Source organism: Ictalurus furcatus, chromosome 4, assembly GCF_023375685.1.
Source record: "Ictalurus furcatus strain D&B chromosome 4, Billie_1.0, whole genome shotgun sequence".
Taxonomy (NCBI): Eukaryota; Metazoa; Chordata; class Actinopteri; order Siluriformes; family Ictaluridae; genus Ictalurus; species Ictalurus furcatus.
Window position 1 is genome coordinate 32,687,609 of NC_071258.1, and position 18,888 is coordinate 32,706,496.

At 37.5% G+C, this 18,888-nt stretch overlaps 5 protein-coding genes and 1 pseudogene across 5 annotated transcripts; all 6 read left to right on the forward strand.

The window, feature by feature from the left end:
- The first annotated feature begins 4,124 nt into the window (after positions 1-4,124).
- LOC128606261 (extracellular calcium-sensing receptor-like) lies at positions 4,125-5,874 on the forward strand. The gene is made up of 3 exons (XM_053622301.1): positions 4,125-4,300; positions 4,422-4,713; positions 4,904-5,874. The coding sequence occupies exons 1-3, from the start codon at positions 4,125-4,127 to the stop codon at positions 5,702-5,704; spliced, it is 1,269 nt and encodes a 422-aa protein (XP_053478276.1). The 3' UTR covers positions 5,705-5,874.
- LOC128606262 (extracellular calcium-sensing receptor-like) lies at positions 5,846-7,545 on the forward strand. The gene is made up of 3 exons (XM_053622302.1): positions 5,846-5,856; positions 6,117-6,271; positions 6,588-7,545. Exons 1-3 carry the CDS (start codon positions 5,846-5,848, stop codon positions 7,493-7,495), a joined length of 1,074 nt encoding a protein of 357 aa, XP_053478277.1. The 3' UTR covers positions 7,496-7,545.
- Positions 7,546-9,326: 1,781 nt separating this feature from the next.
- Positions 9,327-10,762, forward strand: LOC128606263 (vomeronasal type-2 receptor 1-like). The gene is made up of 2 exons (XM_053622303.1): positions 9,327-9,464; positions 9,715-10,762. The coding sequence occupies exons 1-2, from the start codon at positions 9,327-9,329 to the stop codon at positions 10,513-10,515; spliced, it is 939 nt and encodes a 312-aa protein (XP_053478278.1). The 3' UTR covers positions 10,516-10,762.
- Positions 10,763-11,361: 599 nt separating this feature from the next.
- Positions 11,362-12,369, forward strand: LOC128607042 (extracellular calcium-sensing receptor-like). The gene has a single exon (XM_053623660.1). It carries the CDS (start codon positions 11,461-11,463, stop codon positions 12,367-12,369), a length of 909 nt encoding a protein of 302 aa, XP_053479635.1. The 5' UTR covers positions 11,362-11,460.
- Positions 12,370-14,994: 2,625 nt separating this feature from the next.
- LOC128606264 (vomeronasal type-2 receptor 1-like) lies at positions 14,995-16,979 on the forward strand. Its single transcript, XM_053622304.1, has 2 exons — positions 14,995-15,138; positions 15,297-16,979. The coding sequence occupies exons 1-2, from the start codon at positions 14,995-14,997 to the stop codon at positions 16,230-16,232; spliced, it is 1,080 nt and encodes a 359-aa protein (XP_053478279.1). The 3' UTR covers positions 16,233-16,979.
- Positions 16,398-18,149, forward strand: LOC128606265 (vomeronasal type-2 receptor 26-like; annotated as a pseudogene).
- The last annotated feature ends 739 nt before the right edge of the window (positions 18,150-18,888 follow it).

Sequence of the window (18,888 nt, forward strand, 5' to 3'; positions counted from 1 at the left end):
TTTATCAGGATTGGTCACAAATCTTAGAACTATTTCACAAAAGTCATCTTAGAACAATATCACAAATTTAAGTGGGTGGAGCAAAATGGTGCAAAAAATGGTGTAGTGTGAAGAAACAAATTGACCTAAAAATAATTTTTACTATAAACCTTATTCTCTGAGAGATATGATTGCTTTTGTGTGCACAAACATGAATAATACCCCAATTACCAGGGCAATAAAACAAGAAACCAGAGCAGAATATTGGAACATTACCGCGTGGCACCATTACACCAATCGGCATATAATACTGCGCCATCTGCAAGCAAGATCGTGACAGAACCCCCCTCCAAATGCGATCCTCCCGGAGTGCCAAAGTACAACCTCCTCCAACTAATCCCCTGTGTAACCAGTCCTTCGCTGCATAAGGAAACAGAGCGGCCTCCACCGGGCAGCAGACAGGCGGAGCACCGACCCCAGGGGGGCTGGGGCACGGGGCGACGTCCTCAACAGGGCTGGGGCCCCGAGGTCGGCACATTGACCTCGGGCTGGGGCCCCGAGGTCACCAGGTTGACCTCGGCCTGGGACCCCAAGGTCACCAGGTTGACCTCGGGCTGGGACCCCGAGGTCGCGAGGTTGACCTCAGGCTGGGACCCCGAGGTCTCCACGTTGACCTCGGCCTGGGACCCCAAGGTCACCAGGTTGACCTCGGGCTGGGACCCCGAGGTCGCGAGGTTGACCTCGGGCTGGGGCTCTGGAGCTGAGACCTCCCCGTAGGTCTCTAGCTGGACCTCTCAGGTCACCATGTTGACCTCAGACGGAGGCTCTGAGGTCGCTCTGTTGACCTCAGGCTGGGGCCACGAGGTCGCCTTGTTGACCTCGGACTGGGGCCCCGAGGTCGCCAGGTTGACCTCGGGCTGGGCCCCCGAGGTCGCCGTGTTTATTTATTTTCTTTTTTTATTTCAGCTCAAACATACAATCTCCACTTTCATTTCTACTGAACATTTCTGCTGAACATTTCTACTGAACATTTCTACTGAACATTTCTGCTGAACATTTCTGCTGAACATTTCTGCTGAACATTTCCGCTGAACATTTCCGCTGAACATTTCTGCTGAACATTTCTACTGAACATTTCTGCTGAACATTTCCGCTGAACATTTCTACTGAACATTTCTGCTGAACCTTTTTACTGAACATTTCTACTGAACATTTCTGCTGGACATTTATACTGAACATTTCTGCTGAACATTTCTAGTGAACATTTCTGCTGAACATTTCTGCTGAACATTTCTTTTTTTTTTCCCAAATATTTTATTGAGAAGAAAAACAAACTGACTAAAGCACAACAAAAATCATTCACAGTTTCTTTCTTTTTATACTAACAAAGGAAAACTAAATTAAAAAATACAAACATGGAAAACAAACACCCCCCACCCCAGCTCATCATGGCTAACCAATAACTATCGCTGGTTATATAGATAATGTAAAACCCAACAACAGGCACAAAAATTTAAGTGGGAAGTGTCTGTAACTCCATAAAATATGCAATAAAGGGTTGCCATTTATTAAAAAAAACTTGTCAGTACAACCCCTCATCGTATACCTAATTTTCTTGAGTTTAAAAAAAAAAACCATCATGTCCTTTAGCCACTGGGAGATAGATGGATATTTATCAGACTTCCAATGCAACAGTAGGGAATGTCTTGCTATAAGGCATGTGAAAGCGATAACATCCTTTTGTATCAAGCTCAATGGAACTGAGGCATCAGGAATCCCAAATACAGTAATGAATGGGCAAGGTTTTAAATCTACCCTGAGAATAGTGGACATGATGTTAAAAAAAAAAAAAAAAACAGACCAAAAACCATGGAGATCAGGGCAGAAGAAAAACATATGGCCAAGATGACAGGGAGAGCCATGGCATTTATAACACTTGTCCTCTACGTTCGGATATATTACAGAAAGTCTCGACTTGGACAGATGGACTCTGTGTAAAACTTTGAACTGGATAAGTCCAAGACAAGCACAAGAAGTGGTAGACTGTACCCTCCCTATAGCATGTTCCCAACACTCCTCACTTATCTGTACTCCTAACTCCGTTTGCCACGCATTCCTAATTCCTAAATCAGGGCTGGGACCCCGAAGTCGCCATGTTGACCTCAGGCTGGGGCTTGGGAGCTGCAGATTCTAGCATGTCCACCCACTTGTAGAAAAGGTGGAATGGCAGGTCAGGCTGGGGCATTCCACTGATTCACCACCCCAGTAGATCCAGACAACGAAGATGCCCTTTCCGGTAGAACTCCTCAACAAACAGCTCCGCGAACTGGGTGACATCATGGAGGGCGGAGGACCCAGTACTTACCAGTTGCTCCGCCCAGTCCCGGGCCAGGCCGCAAAACCAGGACACTAAGAACCCGATCCAGTGTCTCTTATTAGGCTTGGGATACGCCAGGCTGCAGAAATATACCTGGCAGTGGCAGAGGAACTCCAGTGGGTAGCTCCCCAATCCCGCTGTCTCTGGTGGGAGTTTGGCGGCGTACCTTTGAGGGAACTGCACGGACAAGAAATGCGGCCAGTAATCCGAGCATTTCCCAACATGGTACTCTCCTGCTACTTCCATGGTAAGTGGGGGCAGTATTCTGTTACGATATGAGACTGGAACAGGAAGTGCAGGATCAACGTCTTTATGTCCAGCTAAAGTCAATCGTACAGGAAATGGGAAACGAGGGCTAAACAAAAACTAGAACTGAGGCATGAAACACGAAACTATAACCAGACATGGGAAAGCTACCTCTTAGCACATTTACCCATTTACCCATTGAAGTAGACATGCCAATCATTTAACTAGGACTATGGCATGAACCAAGAAACTAGACATGGCAATCATTTAACTAGGACTATGGCATGAAACAAGAAACTAGACCTGGCAATCATTTAACTAGGACTATGGCATGAAACAAGAAACCAGAGCAGAACATGGGAACATTACCGCGTGGCACCATTACACCAATCGGCATATAATACTGCGTCATCTGCCGGCGAGATTGTGACAAATACAAGTAGTGCTACCATACAAGATAAATTACTTGAGTTCCAGATGAAGCAAAGTGCGCAGAGTAGAGGTGTAAGTGCCAGAGTAATTTTTTATTATTTTTTTTAAACCTGACATCTTCTGCTATTGTAGCCTATCTGTCTCAAGGTTCAATGCGTTGTGCACTCTGAGATGCTTGAACCAGTTTGGCCATTCGCTGTTGACCTCTCCATTGATCCAGCACTCACTGGATGTTTTTTTCTTTATTGCACCATTCTGAGTAAACTCTAGAAAATGCTGTGCATGAAAATCTCTCAGCAGTTATAGAAATACTCAAACTCTCCAAAATCTCCAAAATAATGCATTACCCTTAGAAACTAGTCAATTTATAAATTAATTTGCATGTCTAGCCTATCTTCAGTTGGCTTTTGTCAGTCGCAATGGAAAATAAATAAATAAATAAATAAACGTGTTTTTTTTTTTTATTATATGATATATAGAAAGAAGCATAAACCTATATCAGCATGTATTTAATGAAGACAGCATAAGTATACTGAATTAGGCAATATAAGAAATATCCATGACAACAAAGGGTTAAGAAAAAGATTGAAAAATTAGGAAGGTCATATTCCATATGAGACAACTAAACTGGTAGTAAGGCATTCTGCACCTGACCTGACAGAAGGTTCTCCTTAGCACGTCATTTACACAATGGCATTGGAAAATTATGAAAGGTCACATTATCATTATTATTATTATTATTATTATTATTATTATTATTATTATTATTATTATTATTATTATCATTATTATTATGAAGTTCAGATTATTCTACATGAGAACCCCCCCCCCCCCCCCCCGAAGAAAAAAAAAAGCTAATGTGCCAAACATACAGAGATAAAGGCCCATTTATTTTAGAAGAGCCACACCTTCTTTGGCTGTGACCCACATGTATAACTTTACCATGGAGGATTTACATTTTCTTCTATATAAATACCACCTATTCTTTCTGTGCAGTTAGCTGAGAGATCAGACCATATATTATAGGTTTTTCTTTTCTCTAAAGCTGGGTAGCTAGATGGAGTCAATATTTATTATTTTTCATGTGGCAATGGCCATCATCAATTCATATACTGCACAAGAGACTTGTAGTCTGCGTGGAGAGCCTGCATACCCACAGCTATGGAAGAATGGTGATATATTAGTTGGAGCAATTTTCCCCTTCCATTTTAAATGGGAGATCACAGACTTGTCATATTTGGTTATGCCACCTGTGAAGTGCACAAGGTAAGCAGTGTAAACTTTAAGTGAAATATTATATTTAATTACTAATAATACCAAATGTAATTATATCAAATACCTTATTCTGTCATTAATGTTAATGTTTTTCTATCTGATTTTGAACTAGTATGGAATTCAGAGCTTTCCAGTATTCACAGACCTTGATCTATGCAATAGAGGAGATCAACAACAGTTCGTCTTTACTGCCTGGAGTCTCACTGGGCTATAAGATCTTTGATACTTGTGGTTCTGCAGCACAGGGGGTCAAAGTAGCAATGATGCTTGTGAATGGAAATGAGAACTCAGCTTCAGATCAGATCTGCACAAAGCCAACTCATGTGCAAGCCATAATAGGAGAGACATATTCATCAGTGTCCATGGCTATAGCAAAGAGTATTGGACCTTTCAGCATCCCCTTAGTAAGAATTGATGCATTTTTTACTATGTCTATAATTATAATTATTTACTAAATGATTATGATAATTATTCTAAAGGTGAGATGATATAAAGACATTTTTTAGCTCATTTAATACTCATGATATTATTTCACAGTATGAAAAATACTGACTGACTGTTATTCCTGATATAAGTATGTGAATCTAATTTTAGATAAGTTACTATTCTACCTGTGAGTGTCTGAGTGATAAAAGGAAATATCCCTCATTTCTGCGCACTATTCCCAGTGATTATTACCAGACCATAGCACTTGCAGAGATGGTCAAAAACTTTGGCTGGACCTGGGTGGGAGCAATAATAAGAGATGATGACTATGGTAACAGTGGAATGGCTGCATTTATTAAAATTGCAGAACAACTGGGTATATGTTTAGAATATTCCCTTCCATTTTTTAGAACATACTCAAAAGAAAGAGTCTTGAGAATTGTTGAGCAAATTAAAAGCGCTACTTCTCGAGTGATAGTGGGATTTGTCACTCCCCGGGAATTTGAGATTTTACTTCAAGTATTTGCTGAACACAACATCACTGGATACCAGTGGGTGGGAACCGAGGGATGGATTGCTGATCCAGTAGCAGCCACATTGGATAAGTACAATATATTGCAAGGAGCCATAGGGCTAGCTATTCCCAAAACAACCGTAACAGGTCTGAAGGACTTCATTCTAGATGTAAAACCACTGAAATCAGTAGGCAGTGCCATTTTTACAAAATTCTGGGAGGCTTTGTTTACCTGTACATATAGAGGACAGAATAATTCAGTGGGCATGCCAATGTGCACAGGTGAAGAGAAACTGTCTGAAGTGAAAAACACCTTCACTGACATGTCCATGATGCCCATTTTCAATAATGTATATAAAGGAGTGTATGCCATTGCCCATACACTCCATGAACTTCTTGGCTGCAAACAAACATGTCCTACAAAGACGCAGCCTGATCCTTTCACAGTAAGTTAACAGTATTTTTAAGGGATTGGTATTTTTAACTTTGATATACCAAGCTGCACTCATTTAAATAAGCAGGCAAACATGCCCATAACTTTACTTTATTCAATCAGTTTCTAGAACACCTGAAAAAAGTGTGTTTTAAGACAAAAGATGGCGAAGATGTTTACTTTGATGAAAATGGTGATCCTCCTGCAAAATATGAAATAATAAACTGGCAAAAAATTAAAGAAAGTCAGTATGAATTTGTTACAGTTGGACTTTATGACTCCTCAGTTCCTGGTCAGAATCGATTAGCAGTAAATATGGCCTCAATTCTCTGGGCACAAAATACAAATCAAGTGAGTATAAGGAAGAAAATTCAAATTGGTGTCAATGGAATTAATTATTGCAGAATGACTTCATAATATAGATCATATTGTAGGTCAAGTAACCACATTTTCTCCTTAAACAAGGTGCCCAAATCTGTATGTAGTGAGAGTTGCCCACCTGGAACAAGGAAAGCTGTGCAGAAAGGAAAGCCAATCTGCTGTTTCGACTGCATACCATGTGCTGCTGGAGAGATCAGTAATATGTCAGGTCTGGAATATTCCTAAAGAAGAAAAATATTATATAACAAATACTACTTCTACTACTACTACTACTACTAATAATAATAATAATGTATTATTATTATTATTATTATTATTATTATTATTATTATTATTATTATTATTTGTCTGTAACATTCTACAAAATTAGTATGACAATTATGTCAACTTGTCAATTAAAGAGATGACTGTGGTAATGGCAAGAATTTGCAGTCCTATTTCTTACGTATTAAATTCATTATTTCTTGTATTTATTAAATGTTTAACTTGTTTTGTGGTTTTTTTTTTCTCTCACTCTATAACAGATTCAGTTGAATGTGAACGGTGCCAGCAAGATTACTGGTCAAATGCAGACAAGAATAAATGTGTAAAGAAGGAAGTTGAATATTTGTCATATCAGGAAACAATGGGAATTTTGCTAACAGTGGTTTCTATTGTTGGTTCATTGATGACAATAGTAATAGCATTTATATTTTTAAAATATAAAAATACACCAATAGTAAAAGCCAACAACTCTGAACTGAGCTTCCTGCTGCTTGTCTCGTTGGCTCTGTGTTTCCTTTGTTCACTTACTTTTATTGGTCAGCCCTCTGAGTGGTCCTGTATGGTGCGTCACACAATGTTTGGGATCACCTTCGTCCTTTGCATCTCTTGTGTACTGGGGAAAACCATAGTGGTACTAATGGCTTTCAGAGCTACACTTCCAGGCAGTAATGTAATGAAATGGTTTGGGCCTCCGCAGCAGAGACTCAGTGTACTTTTTTTCACTCTCATACAGGTTCTTATTTGTGTGCTTTGGTTGACAATATCCCCTCCTTTCCCCTTCAAAAATCTAACGCACTATAAGGAAAAGATAATTCTTGAATGCAATTTGGGCTCAAACTTAGGTTTCTGGGCTGTGCTGGGTTACATAGGACTTTTAGCATTTTTATGTTTTATTTTAGCTTTTCTAGCTCGGAAGCTTCCAGATAATTTTAATGAAGCCAAATTCATAACATTCAGCATGGTAATGTTCTGTGCAGTTTGGATTGCTTTTATACCTGCTTATGTCAGTTCACCTGGAAAATTTACTGTAGCTGTAGAGATATTTGCTATTTTAGCATCAAGCTTTGGTTTATTATTCTGTATCTTTCTTCCAAAGTGTTACATAATCATGTTGAAGCCAGAGAAAAACACTAAAAAGCAAATCATGGGAAAGGTGCCAGTTCAATAAATTAATAGTGTAAATATTCATGATTAATATATAATCCAATATAAACTATATCATCCACTCAACCTCAAAGGTTATATGAAGTAAATTTTCATTTATATATATATATTTTTTTATGTAATTTAATAGAAATAAAATGTGCTAATATACCAAAGTTAGCCAATGTTATGCGTGATATTTTTAATCTTGTGTCTATTTGTTATGTAACGAAACTATGGCGGAAGCAAGTGCAGATCAAGGTCTTTATTCCAAACACAGAGTCAAAAAACAAGAGCAGAGATATGCAGTCTGAAGCATGAAGCGAGATTCAAGGCATGAAACCAAAGCAGGACACGAGAGCAAGACCGCTTAGCATGAAGGTGGCTAACACATACATGACGGACTTAAACGTAGTTAAGCCTGTTTATCATTTAACTAGAACCGAGGCATGAGACATGAATCTAGAAGAGGGCATGGAAACACTACCGCTTAGCATCTAGGTAGCTAATACACATATGGAGTCTATCATTTAACTAGAACTGAGGCATGAAACATGAAACTAGAACAGGACATGGAAACACTACCGCGTGGCACCATTAAACATTTACACACTTAATACTGCACCATCTGCCAGCGAGATCATGACACTATTGCTGTTTATACCTTTTAATCAATGAAAATGACAATTGTGATGTTATCCAGGAACTCAACAAATGATTCACAAAGCAATACATGCAACACAACTCTCAAAAGCCCTGCCAATACATTTTGTTTTGTAAACATCCTTGATTATGCTTAAGTATACACAGGTTGTTGTTCATATTTATAAGTAAAAAGTTAAAGGACGTTATATGTGTACATTTAAAGGGGATAAATGAACTGGATGTATAAAAAATAACAAAAGTGTCTGAGTACATATTTCCTCTCACTGTATGTATGAGACTATATTATATATGTAGGTTGTACAGGGAAAACAGTTATGATCTCTACAGATTATTCTACTCAAGGAAGATTTTAACTACTTTAACTAATGTGAAAAAGGAAATAAAAAAGCATATTATTTTTTAACACAATACTTGAAAGAAAAACATGAGACACAAGAAATCACCAACTTAAACACCCATAACCCAGAGGTACAAAGGCTAAATATGACATCTTGGACCAAGAAGATCTACTTCTTTTAGATTAGAAACATGTCACACCTCCCTTTGTTGTGTCACAAATATGCAACTATACCATGGAGAATTTGCATTTCCTTGTATATAAATATCCCAAATTATTTCTGTTCAGTTGGCTGACAGATCAATCCAAAGGCACATTTGTTATATCTTTCTCTCTGAATATCTCTTCTCTAACCCTGAAAAGATAGATGGGGTCAATCATTACACTCTTACATATACTAATGGCCATGATCAATTTGTACATTGCCCAAGAAACTACTTGTAGTGTGCTTGGAGAGCCAGACTACCCAAAGCTATGGAAGGATGGTGATATCGTAGTTGGTGGAATTTTCCCCTTCCATAAATGGCAGATCATGGATGCATCCTATTTGGTCAAGCCACCTTCAATAAAGTGTATGAGGTAAGCATAAACAATTGGTGAAATATTATAATAGATTATAATCCACAATAATTGCTAATAATATCAGTACTAATTATATATTACACAGAATAATGTATCTGTTTTTTTATCTGATTTTTTAACAAGTCTGGAATTCAGAGCTTTCCAGTATTCACAGTCCCTGATATTTGCAGTAGAGGAGATCAACAACAGTTCATTATTACTGCCCGGAGTCTCACTGGGCTACAAGATCTATGATTCCTGTGGTTCTTCATCACTGGGGGTGAAAGTAGCAATGACACTTGTGAATGGAAATGAGAACTCAGTGCAGATCTGCACAAAGCCAGCACAAGTGCAAGCCATAATAGGAGAGACATATTCATCAGTGTCCATGGCTATATCAAAGAGTATTGGACCTGTAGGCGTGCCCTTAGTAAGAACATATTTATTTTCATGTTAAAATTATCGCATTTACAATATTATTACAAAGGTGAGAAGATATGAAGCCATTTTATATTTCATTTATAACTAATAATGTTATGTGACTATGAAAAATACTGACTGACTATTATGCCTAATACAATCTTTAATACTTTCTGTTTTACGTATGAATGTCTCAGCTTACTTCTGATGTCATGTGACTGAACTTAATGCCGGAGATGCCTTTGTGAATTTGATTTTAGATCAGTTACTTTGCAACCTGTGAGTGTCTGAGTGACAAGAGGAAATATCCCTCATTTCTGCGCACTATTCCCAGTGATTATTACCAGACCTTAGCACTTGCAGAGATGGTCAAGCACTTTGGCTGGACCTGGGTGGGAGCAATAAGAAGAGATGATGACTATGGTAACAGTGGAATGGCTGCATTTACTAAAATTGCAGAGCAGCTTGGCATATGCTTAGAATATTCACTTCCATTTTTTTTGTCCTACTCACAAGAAAAAATTTTGAGAATCGTTGAGCAAATTAAAAGTTCCACTTCTCGAGTGATAGTGGCATTTGTCACTCGCTGGGACCTGGAGATGTTGCTTCAAGTATTTGCTGAACACAACATCACTGGATATCAGTGGGTGGGAACTGAGGGATGGATTGCTGATCCCCTGGCAGCCACATTGGACAAGTACAATATATTGCAAGGAGCCATAGGGCTAGCTATTCCCAAAACAATGGTAACAGGTCTGAAGGACTTCATTCTAGATGTAAAACCACTGAAATCAGTAGGCAGTGATATTTTTACAGAATTCTGGGAGGCTTTGTTTACCTGTACATATAGAGGACAGAATAATTCAGTGGGCATGCCAATGTGCACAGGTGAAGAGAAACTGTCTGAAGTGAAAAACACCTTCACTGACATGTCCATGATGCCCATTTTCAATAATGTATATAAAGGAGTGTATGCCATTGCCCATACACTCCATGAACTTCTTGGCTGCAAACAAACATGTCCTACAAGGAAGCAGCCTGATCCTTTCACTGTGAGTTAACAATGTTTGTTAGGCACAGGTTTTTGTACTGTTGGCTTTAAAACTTTGGTATGAATAAGCAGCACCAATTGAAATAACCAGGCAAAATTTTTAACATTGTGAAATACAGATTCTTATTAACCTATGAATTTTACTTCATTCAATCAGTTTCTAGAACACTTGAAAAAAGTGCGTTTCAAGACAAAAGAAGGTGAAGATGTTTATTTTGATAAAAATGGTGACCCTCCAGCAAAATATGAAATAATAAATTGGCAAAAAAATAAGGAACACCAATATGAATTTGTCACTGTTGGATTTTATGACTCCTCTGTTCCTGCTCAGCATCGATTAGCAATAAATATGGCCTTGATCACGTGGGCACGAAATACAAATCAAGTGAGTACAAGAATGAAAATGCAATTTGATCTCAATGAAATGAATTAACACAGAATGACTTTATAATGTGGATCGTATTATCATTCAAGTAAACACATTTTCTACTTAAACAAGGTGCCAAAATCTGTATGCAGTGACAGCTGCCTCCCTGGAACAAGGAAAGCTGTGCAGAAAGGAAAGCCTATTTGCTGTTTTGACTGCATACAATGTGCTGCTGGGGAGATCAGTAATATGTCAGGTACAGAATACTTCTAAAGAAGAAAAATAATAGATTACAACTATTACTTACAATAATAATAATAATAATAATAATAATAATAATAATAATAATAATAATAATAATTAGTTGTAGTATATTACTGTTAGTAAAATTCTACTACAAAAAAAACAAAAAACAAAAACATTTTGCCAATTATGTCAACCTGGATTAAATACAGAAGTTTAAGGAGACAGTCCTAGCAATAGCAAGGAACTGCTTTGATTAGTCTGACACATATCAAATTTTGCTTCTTATTTTTTCTATATATCAAACTTTTTAACTTGTTCTGCATTCATTTTGTCTTTCACTCTATGACAGATTCCACTGAATGTGAACAGTGCCAGCAAGATTATTGGTCAAATGCTGATAAGAATAAATGTGTAATGAAGGAAGTTGAATATTTGTCCTATAAGGACACTATGGGAATGTTGCTAACAGTGGTTTCTGTTGTTGGTTCTTTTATGACAATAGTAATAGCAATCATATTCTTTAAATATAAAAATACACCAATAGTCAAAGCCAACAACGCTGAACTGAGCTTCCTGCTGCTCTTCTCTCTGACTCTGTGTTTCCTCTGTTCACTTACTTTCATTGGACAGCCCTCTGAGTGGTCTTGTATGCTGCGTCACACAGTGTTTGGGATCACCTTCGTCCTTTGCATCTCCTGTGTTCTGGGGAAAACAGTAGTGGTGTTAATGGCTTTCAGAGCTACACGTCCAGGCAGCAATGTAATGAAATGGTTTGGACTTCCACAGCAGAGACTAAGTGTTCTTGTCTTCACTCTCATACAGGTCCTCATTTGTGTGCTTTGGTTGACAATATCCCCTCCTTTCCCCTTCAAAAATCTAAAGCACTATAAGGAAAAGATCATTCTTGAATGCAGTTTGGGCTCAAACTTAGGTTTCTGGGCTGTGTTGGGCTACATAGGAATTTTAGCAGTATTGTGTTTCATTTTAGCTTTTCTGGCTAGGAAACTTCCAGATAATTTTAATGAAGCCAAATTCATCACCTTCAGCATGCTAATGTTCTGTGCAGTATGGATCACTTTTATTCCAGCTTATGTCAGCTCTCCTGGAAAATTCACTGTAGCTGTGGAGATATTTGCTATTTTAGCATCAAGCTTTGGTTTACTATTCTGTATCTTTCTTCCAAAGTGTTACATAATAATTTTAAAGCCAGAGAAAAACACTAAAAAACAAATAATGGGAAAGGTTTTATAAGAGAATAGTTTAAATATCCACAATCAACATAAATTAATATATTCCTCATAATCCATTGAATCTCAAATTTAACTCATGAGATCATTTATTAATTTATATTTTACATGATTTAATAGAAATAAAAAAACAGGACGATACAGCAGTGACGACCAATATTAAGAGTGATATTCATTTGTGTCCGTTGCTGTTATAACCCAATGAAAATGGTATGTAGGTACACATCAAATGATCAGTAAAGCAGGAAATGTATGAAAACACTCATATCATGATACAAAAGGACTGGAGATTTGTGGCTTGCAAATTTAGTGGTTGTATTAATATATTTACATGAGCAACAACTTAGTTGCATTCAGTCATATCCTAGTTACCAAATATTCAATGCTGACACAGTTCAAGTTTTTACATGCACTCTCTCACAGTTGTCCATACTTATTTTTTTACATACACCGTATCTTTTTTTAATAGCAGACAACAGTACACACATTTACACTCCTGGGCAAAAAAAATGTGCCACACCCAAAATGGCAAAATATTAAGCTTTTTCATTAAGGTCTTAACAACAAATCATTGGTCGGGTTGCCGGTCCTGATGTACTGGGGTCTCCCAGTCAAAAAGTCCAGAATCCAGCTGCAGAGGGAGGTGTTCTAACCCAGAAGACTCAGCTTTGTTTTCACGTTCTCTGGGATGATTATGCTGAATGCTGAACTGAAGTCTCTGAACAGCATCCTTTTTGTCCAGATGGGCCAGAGAAAGGTGGCTGGCAACAGATATTCTAGACTACAAGCTACATCTACTAGCTTTTCTACGATCTTGGAGATAAAGCAGAGGTTTGAAATTGGCCTATAGTTGGACAGCTGACAGGGGTTGTAATTGTTTTATATTTTATTTTAATCAGGGGCTTGATGACTGCTAGTTTAAAAGATTTAGGTATGTATCCAGTGCTAATGGAAGATTTGATTGTTTTTCGAAGAGGTTTGATTGCTTCTGGTAGCATCTGTTTGAAGAAAACTGTAGGGAAGGGATAGAGTACACAAGTTGATTATTTTGTTGAGGAAATTACTGAAATTAGTTCAGTCTCTCAAAGGGGAGTAAACATGTGCTGATCTGACATAGTTATATTGCTGGGTGAGTTGTCTGGCTTTAAATATTTAGTCTGAAATTTTTGCCAGATATTTTCAATTTTGTCACTGAAAAAAATCATGAAGGCATTGCACACACACAGGAGACAAACGGTTTAAACAATGTTTTTCATGCTTGTTCAATGAACCATAAACAATTATTGCACATGCACCTGTGGAACAGTCCTTAAGGCACGAACAGTTTACAGGTGGTAGGTGATTAAGGTCACAGTTACAATAATTTAGAACACTAAAGAGACCTTTCTACTAACTCTGAAAAACACCAGAATAAAGATTCCTAGGGTGCCGGCTCACCTGCGTGAACATGCCATAGACCTGCTGCAGGGAGACATGAGGACTGCAGATGTGTCCAGAGCAATAAACTGTAATGTCTGTAATGTAAGACACCTAAGACAGTGCTACAGGGAGACAGGAAGGACAGCTGATTGTCTTTGCAGTGGAAAATTGCATGTAACCATGTGTCCCCCAGACATGATCGAGAACTTGCACATGCCTTGGTGGAAGAGTGGAGGAACATCTCACAGCAAGAACTGACCAATCTGGTGCAGTCCATGAGGATGAGATGCACGGTAGTACTTAAAGCAGCTGGAGGCCACCAGATACTCACTGATACTTTTAATATTGACCCTCCCTTTGTTCAGGGACTCATTATTCCATTTCTGTTCATCAAACTTCTGTGAAACTTATTCAGTTTACATCTCAGTTGTTGAATGCTTTTATGTTAATACAAATATTTACACATGTTAAGAAATTTGCTGGAAATAAAAGCAGTTGAATGTGAGAGGATGTTTATTTTTTATAACAATCTTATAAAGGCCCACTTCTTTCAGATTACAAATGTCACGCCTTCTTTTTCTGTGACCCACATGTTTGACTTTACTGTGGAGAATTTGCATGTCCTTCTACATAAATACTGTAGATTATTCATGTTCACTGAGATGAGAAATCTCTTTCTCTCAACAACACTTCTCTAAAGCTTCTAGAGGTGCATATATAGATGGAGTCAATCTTTATTCTCTTGCATTTAGCAATAGCCATCATCAGTTCCTCCACTGCCCAAGAGACTACTTGCAGCCTGCTCGGAGAACCTGCATACCCACAACTATGGAAGGATGGTGATTTTATAGTGGGAGGAATTTTCCCCTTCCATAAAAAATGGGAAATCATTGACTCTTCCTATTCAGTCATACCTGCAATAAACTGCATGAGGTAAGCAACATAAACATTAACTGAAAAACATAGCCTACAATTGGCAATAATATTAATAGTAGTTTTCTCATATACAGAATATTGTATGTGAATGTGTATTTTTGTATTTGTATTTTAATTTTTAACAAGTGTGGAATTCAGAGCCTTCCAGTATTCACAGACATTGATCTTTGCAATAAAGGAGATCAACAACAGTTCTTCTTTACTACCCGGAGTCACCCTGGGCTTTAAAATATTTGATACATGTAATTCTGCAGCACTGGGGGTGAAAGGAGCAATGACACTTTTGAATGGAAATGAGAACTCCGTTTCAGATCAGATCTGCACAAAACCAGCCCAGGTCCAAGCCATAATAGGAGAGACATATTCATCAGTGTCCATGGCTATTGCAAAGAGTATTGGACCTTTCAGTGTGCCCTTAGTAAGAATGTATTTACTTACTTATTCTTTTCATAATAAAATTATATCACCAAAATATTTACAGCATTCTTATTAAAGGTATCTTATAGCTCATTTATAGCTAATAATGTTATGTGACAGTAGAAAAATATTGATATAAGTATGTGAATCTAATTTTAGATCAGTTACTATTCTACCTGTGAGTGTCTGAGTGATAAAAGGAAATATCCCTCATTTCTGCGCACTATTCCCAGTGATTATCACCAGACCTTAGCACTTGCCGAGATGGTCAAGCACTTTGGCTGGACCTGGGTGGGAGCAATAAGAAGAGATGATGACTATGGAAATAATGGGATGGCCGCATTTACTAAAATTGCAGAGGAGCTGGGCATATGCTTGGAATATTCCCTTCCATTTTTTAGAACCTACTCACAAGAAAAAGTGTTGAGAATCGTTGAGCAAATTAAAAGTTCAACTTCTCGAGTGATAGTGGGATTTGTCACTCCCTGGGACCTGGAGATTTTACTCCAAGTATTTTCTGAGCACAACATCACGGGATACCAGTGGGTGGGAAGTGAGGGATGGATCGCTGATCTAATAGCAGCTGCATTGGACAAGTACAATATATTGCAAGGAGCCATAGGGCTAGCTATTCCAAAAACAACAGTAACAGGTTTGAAGGACTTCATTCTAGATATAAAACCATTGAAAGCTGTTGGCAGTGACATTTTTACAAAATTTTGGGAAGCTCTGTTTACTTGTACACATACAGTGCAGAATAACTCAAATAACATACCAGTCTGCACAGGAGAAGAGAAAATCTCTGCGGTGACAAACACATTCACTGATATGTCCTTGATGCCTATTTTCAGTAATGTGTATAAAGGAGTATATGCCATTGCCCATACACTGCATGGACTTCTTGGCTGCAAGCAAACATGTCCTGTAAAGAAGCAGCCCGATCCTATTACAGTGAGTATACAGTATTTTCAAGTACATTTTACAGTATTTTTTTTATTTTTGTACTTTAAAGCTTTGATATACACAAACTATATTAATATAAACACATATAAAATTCAGCATATTTTAAAATGCATTTTTTCTTCATTCAGTTAAGTGTTGTTTCAATAGCAATGTTGAAAAGCAGATTAATAGACAGCTTTATATACATTGATATTTAGACACAATGGAATACTGAGTTTTTTTCCCATAAGTTTCTAGAACACCTCAAATTGGTGCGTTTCAAGACCAAAGAAGGTGAAGATGTTTATTTTGATAAAAATGGTGATCCGCCAGCAAGATACGAAATAATCAATTGGCAAAAACGTACTGAACACCAATATGAATTAGTCACAGTTGGACTTTATGACTCCTCTCTGCCTGCTCAGGATCGATTAGCAGTAAATATGGCCTCCATTGTTTGGGCACAAAATACAAATCAAGTGAGTATTTGGAAAAATATGTGACTTGGTCTCATATGTTGTGTATGTTGGGTTTTCATACATTATGTGTATAATGGAGTGGTCTTATGTACTTCCAGTAGTTACTTCAATTCAATAACAATTTTTTTTTAATTTTATTTATTTATTTTTTTATTGGTCCTTGGTTTATGTATTTTCAGTGATTGGTTTACATATGCTTAAATAATGTTTAATGAAAACAGCATTTAACATAATATTTAACAAAATTAAACTTTTGCCTTGGTCATAGGTGCCAAAGTCCATATGTAGTGAGAGGTGCCCCCCTGGCACAAGAAAGGCTGTTCAGAAAGGAAAGCCAATCTGCTGTTTCGACTGCATACCATGTGCTGACGGAGAGATCAGTAATATGTCAGGTGCAAAAAGCGGCTGACATATACATATACACACCATACATATTAATATATTAATAATACAGTCAACACTTCTTGCAATGGCAACAAATTACACTTACTAACTAACAATATTTTTTGTTTAGTGTTATGTATTTCTTATTCTTTTCTATTCTCTCTCTCTCTCTCTCTCTCTCTCTCTCTCTCTCTCTCTCTTTCTCTGATAGATTCTATTAAATGTGAACAATGCCAGCAAGATTACTGGTCAAATCCAGACAAAGATAAATGTGTAAAGAAGGAAATTGAATATTTGTCATATGAAGAAACTATGGGGATTTTGTTAACAGCAGTGTCCATTACTGGTGCAGTTATGACAATGTTAATAGGAATCATATTCTTTAGATATAAAAATACCCCAATAGTCAAAGCAAACAACTCTGAACTGAGCTTCCTGCTGCTCTTTTCTCTGACTCTATGTTTCCTCTGTTCACTCACTTTCATTGGCCGGCCCTCTGAGTGGTCCTGTATGCTGCGCCACACAGCATTTGGAATTACCTTTGTCCTCTGCATCTCCTGTGTTCTGGGAAAAACTATAGTGGTGTTAATGGCCTTCAGGGCTACACTTCCAGGCAGTAATGTAATGAAATTGTTTGGACCTCCACAACAGAGACTCAGTGTACTTGTCTTCACTCTCATACAGGTGCTTATTTGTGTGCTTTGGTTGATGATATCCCCCCCATTCCCTTTCAGAAATCTCATGCACTATAAGGAAAAGATCATTCTTGAATGCAGTTTGGGCTCAACCATAGGTTTCTGGGCTGTGCTGGGTTACATAGGACTTTTAGCACTTTTGTGTTTTATTTTAGCTTTTCTAGCTAGGAAGCTTCCGGATAATTTCAACGAAGCTAAATTCATCACATTCAGCATGCTAATGTTCTGTGCCGTTTGGATTGCTTTTATTCCAGCTTATGTCAGTTCTCCTGGAAAATTCACTGTAGCTGTAGAGATATTTGCTATTTTAGCATCAAGCTTTGGTTTACTATTCTGCATCTTTCTTCCAAAGTGTTACATAATCATCCTGAAGCCAGAGAAAAACACTAAAAAGCAAATTATGGGAAAAGTGTCTGTTCAATAAGTTAATAATATAAATATGCATAATTAATATGGACCCATTTAAAGCATATAGTTTCCTGAACCTCAAACCTTAAGCATTAAACAATTTATTCATATTTTATAATTTCTTTAATTTAAAAATAATGGGGTAATTGGAAAAGTAAATAAATTAGAAAATAAAGCAATGTTAGAAATTGCTGAGTTTACCCATGATATTATTCATGTTGTGTCCATACTGTGTGCTCTTAAACATTTCATTCACAGGAGATGGAAACTGTGATGGTGTGTACATAGTAGAGCAACAAAGAAAACCTAATAAAACAATTGAATAATGATATAATAGGAGTGGAAATTTTCGTCTTGTAATTTTAGGTGTTTGTATTAATACATTTGCATGAGCCACATATTAGTTGCATACAGTAGTAGCTACAGATTATCAGACTGATGCAGCATACTAACTCTCAGCTCAAACAGTAGTACAGTTCCAAAGAAAAATATACTTGAACCTTACATATATATTTATTCATTTAGTAGACGCTTTTATCCAAAGTGACTTACAAATGAGAAAATACAAGCAAAGCGATATATCATGCAGAGAACAATACAAGTAGTGCTACCATACAAGATCCATTAATTGAGTTCCAGACGAAGCAAAGTGCGCAGAGTAGAGGTGTACTGTACGTGCCAGAGTAATTTTTTTATTTTTTTATTTATTTTTTTTTAAAACCTGACATCTTCTGCTATTGTAGCCCATCCATTTCAAGGTTCAGTGTGTTGTGCACTCTGAAATGCTTGAACCAGTTTGGCCATTCTCTGTTGACCTCTCCATTGATCAACATGGCATTGGCA

What these genes read in the sequence shown, in the direction of transcription:
- LOC128606261 (XM_053622301.1), top strand. Translation starts at nt 4,125, where the DNA reads ATGGCCATCATCAATTCATATACTGCACAAGAGACTTGTAGTCTGCGT. An exon ending in CCACCTGTGAAGTGCACAAG is followed by an intron (nt 4,301 to 4,421) that starts GTAAGCAGTGTA and finishes ATTTTGAACTAG; the next exon opens with TATGGAATTCAGAGCTTTCC. An exon ending in GACCTTTCAGCATCCCCTTA is followed by an intron (nt 4,714 to 4,903) that starts GTAAGAATTGAT and finishes ATCTAATTTTAG; the next exon opens with ATAAGTTACTATTCTACCTG.
- LOC128606262 (XM_053622302.1), top strand. An exon ending in AGAGATCAGTAATATGTCAG is followed by an intron (nt 6,272 to 6,587) that starts GTCTGGAATATT and finishes ACTCTATAACAG; the next exon opens with ATTCAGTTGAATGTGAACGG.
- LOC128606263 (XM_053622303.1), top strand. Translation starts at nt 9,327, where the DNA reads ATGACACTTGTGAATGGAAATGAGAACTCAGTGCAGATCTGCACAAAG. An exon ending in GACCTGTAGGCGTGCCCTTA is followed by an intron (nt 9,465 to 9,714) that starts GTAAGAACATAT and finishes ATTTGATTTTAG; the next exon opens with ATCAGTTACTTTGCAACCTG.
- LOC128607042 (XM_053623660.1), top strand. Translation starts at nt 11,461, where the DNA reads ATGACAGATTCCACTGAATGTGAACAGTGCCAGCAAGATTATTGGTCA.
- LOC128606264 (XM_053622304.1), top strand. Translation starts at nt 14,995, where the DNA reads ATGACACTTTTGAATGGAAATGAGAACTCCGTTTCAGATCAGATCTGC. An exon ending in GACCTTTCAGTGTGCCCTTA is followed by an intron (nt 15,139 to 15,296) that starts GTAAGAATGTAT and finishes ATCTAATTTTAG; the next exon opens with ATCAGTTACTATTCTACCTG.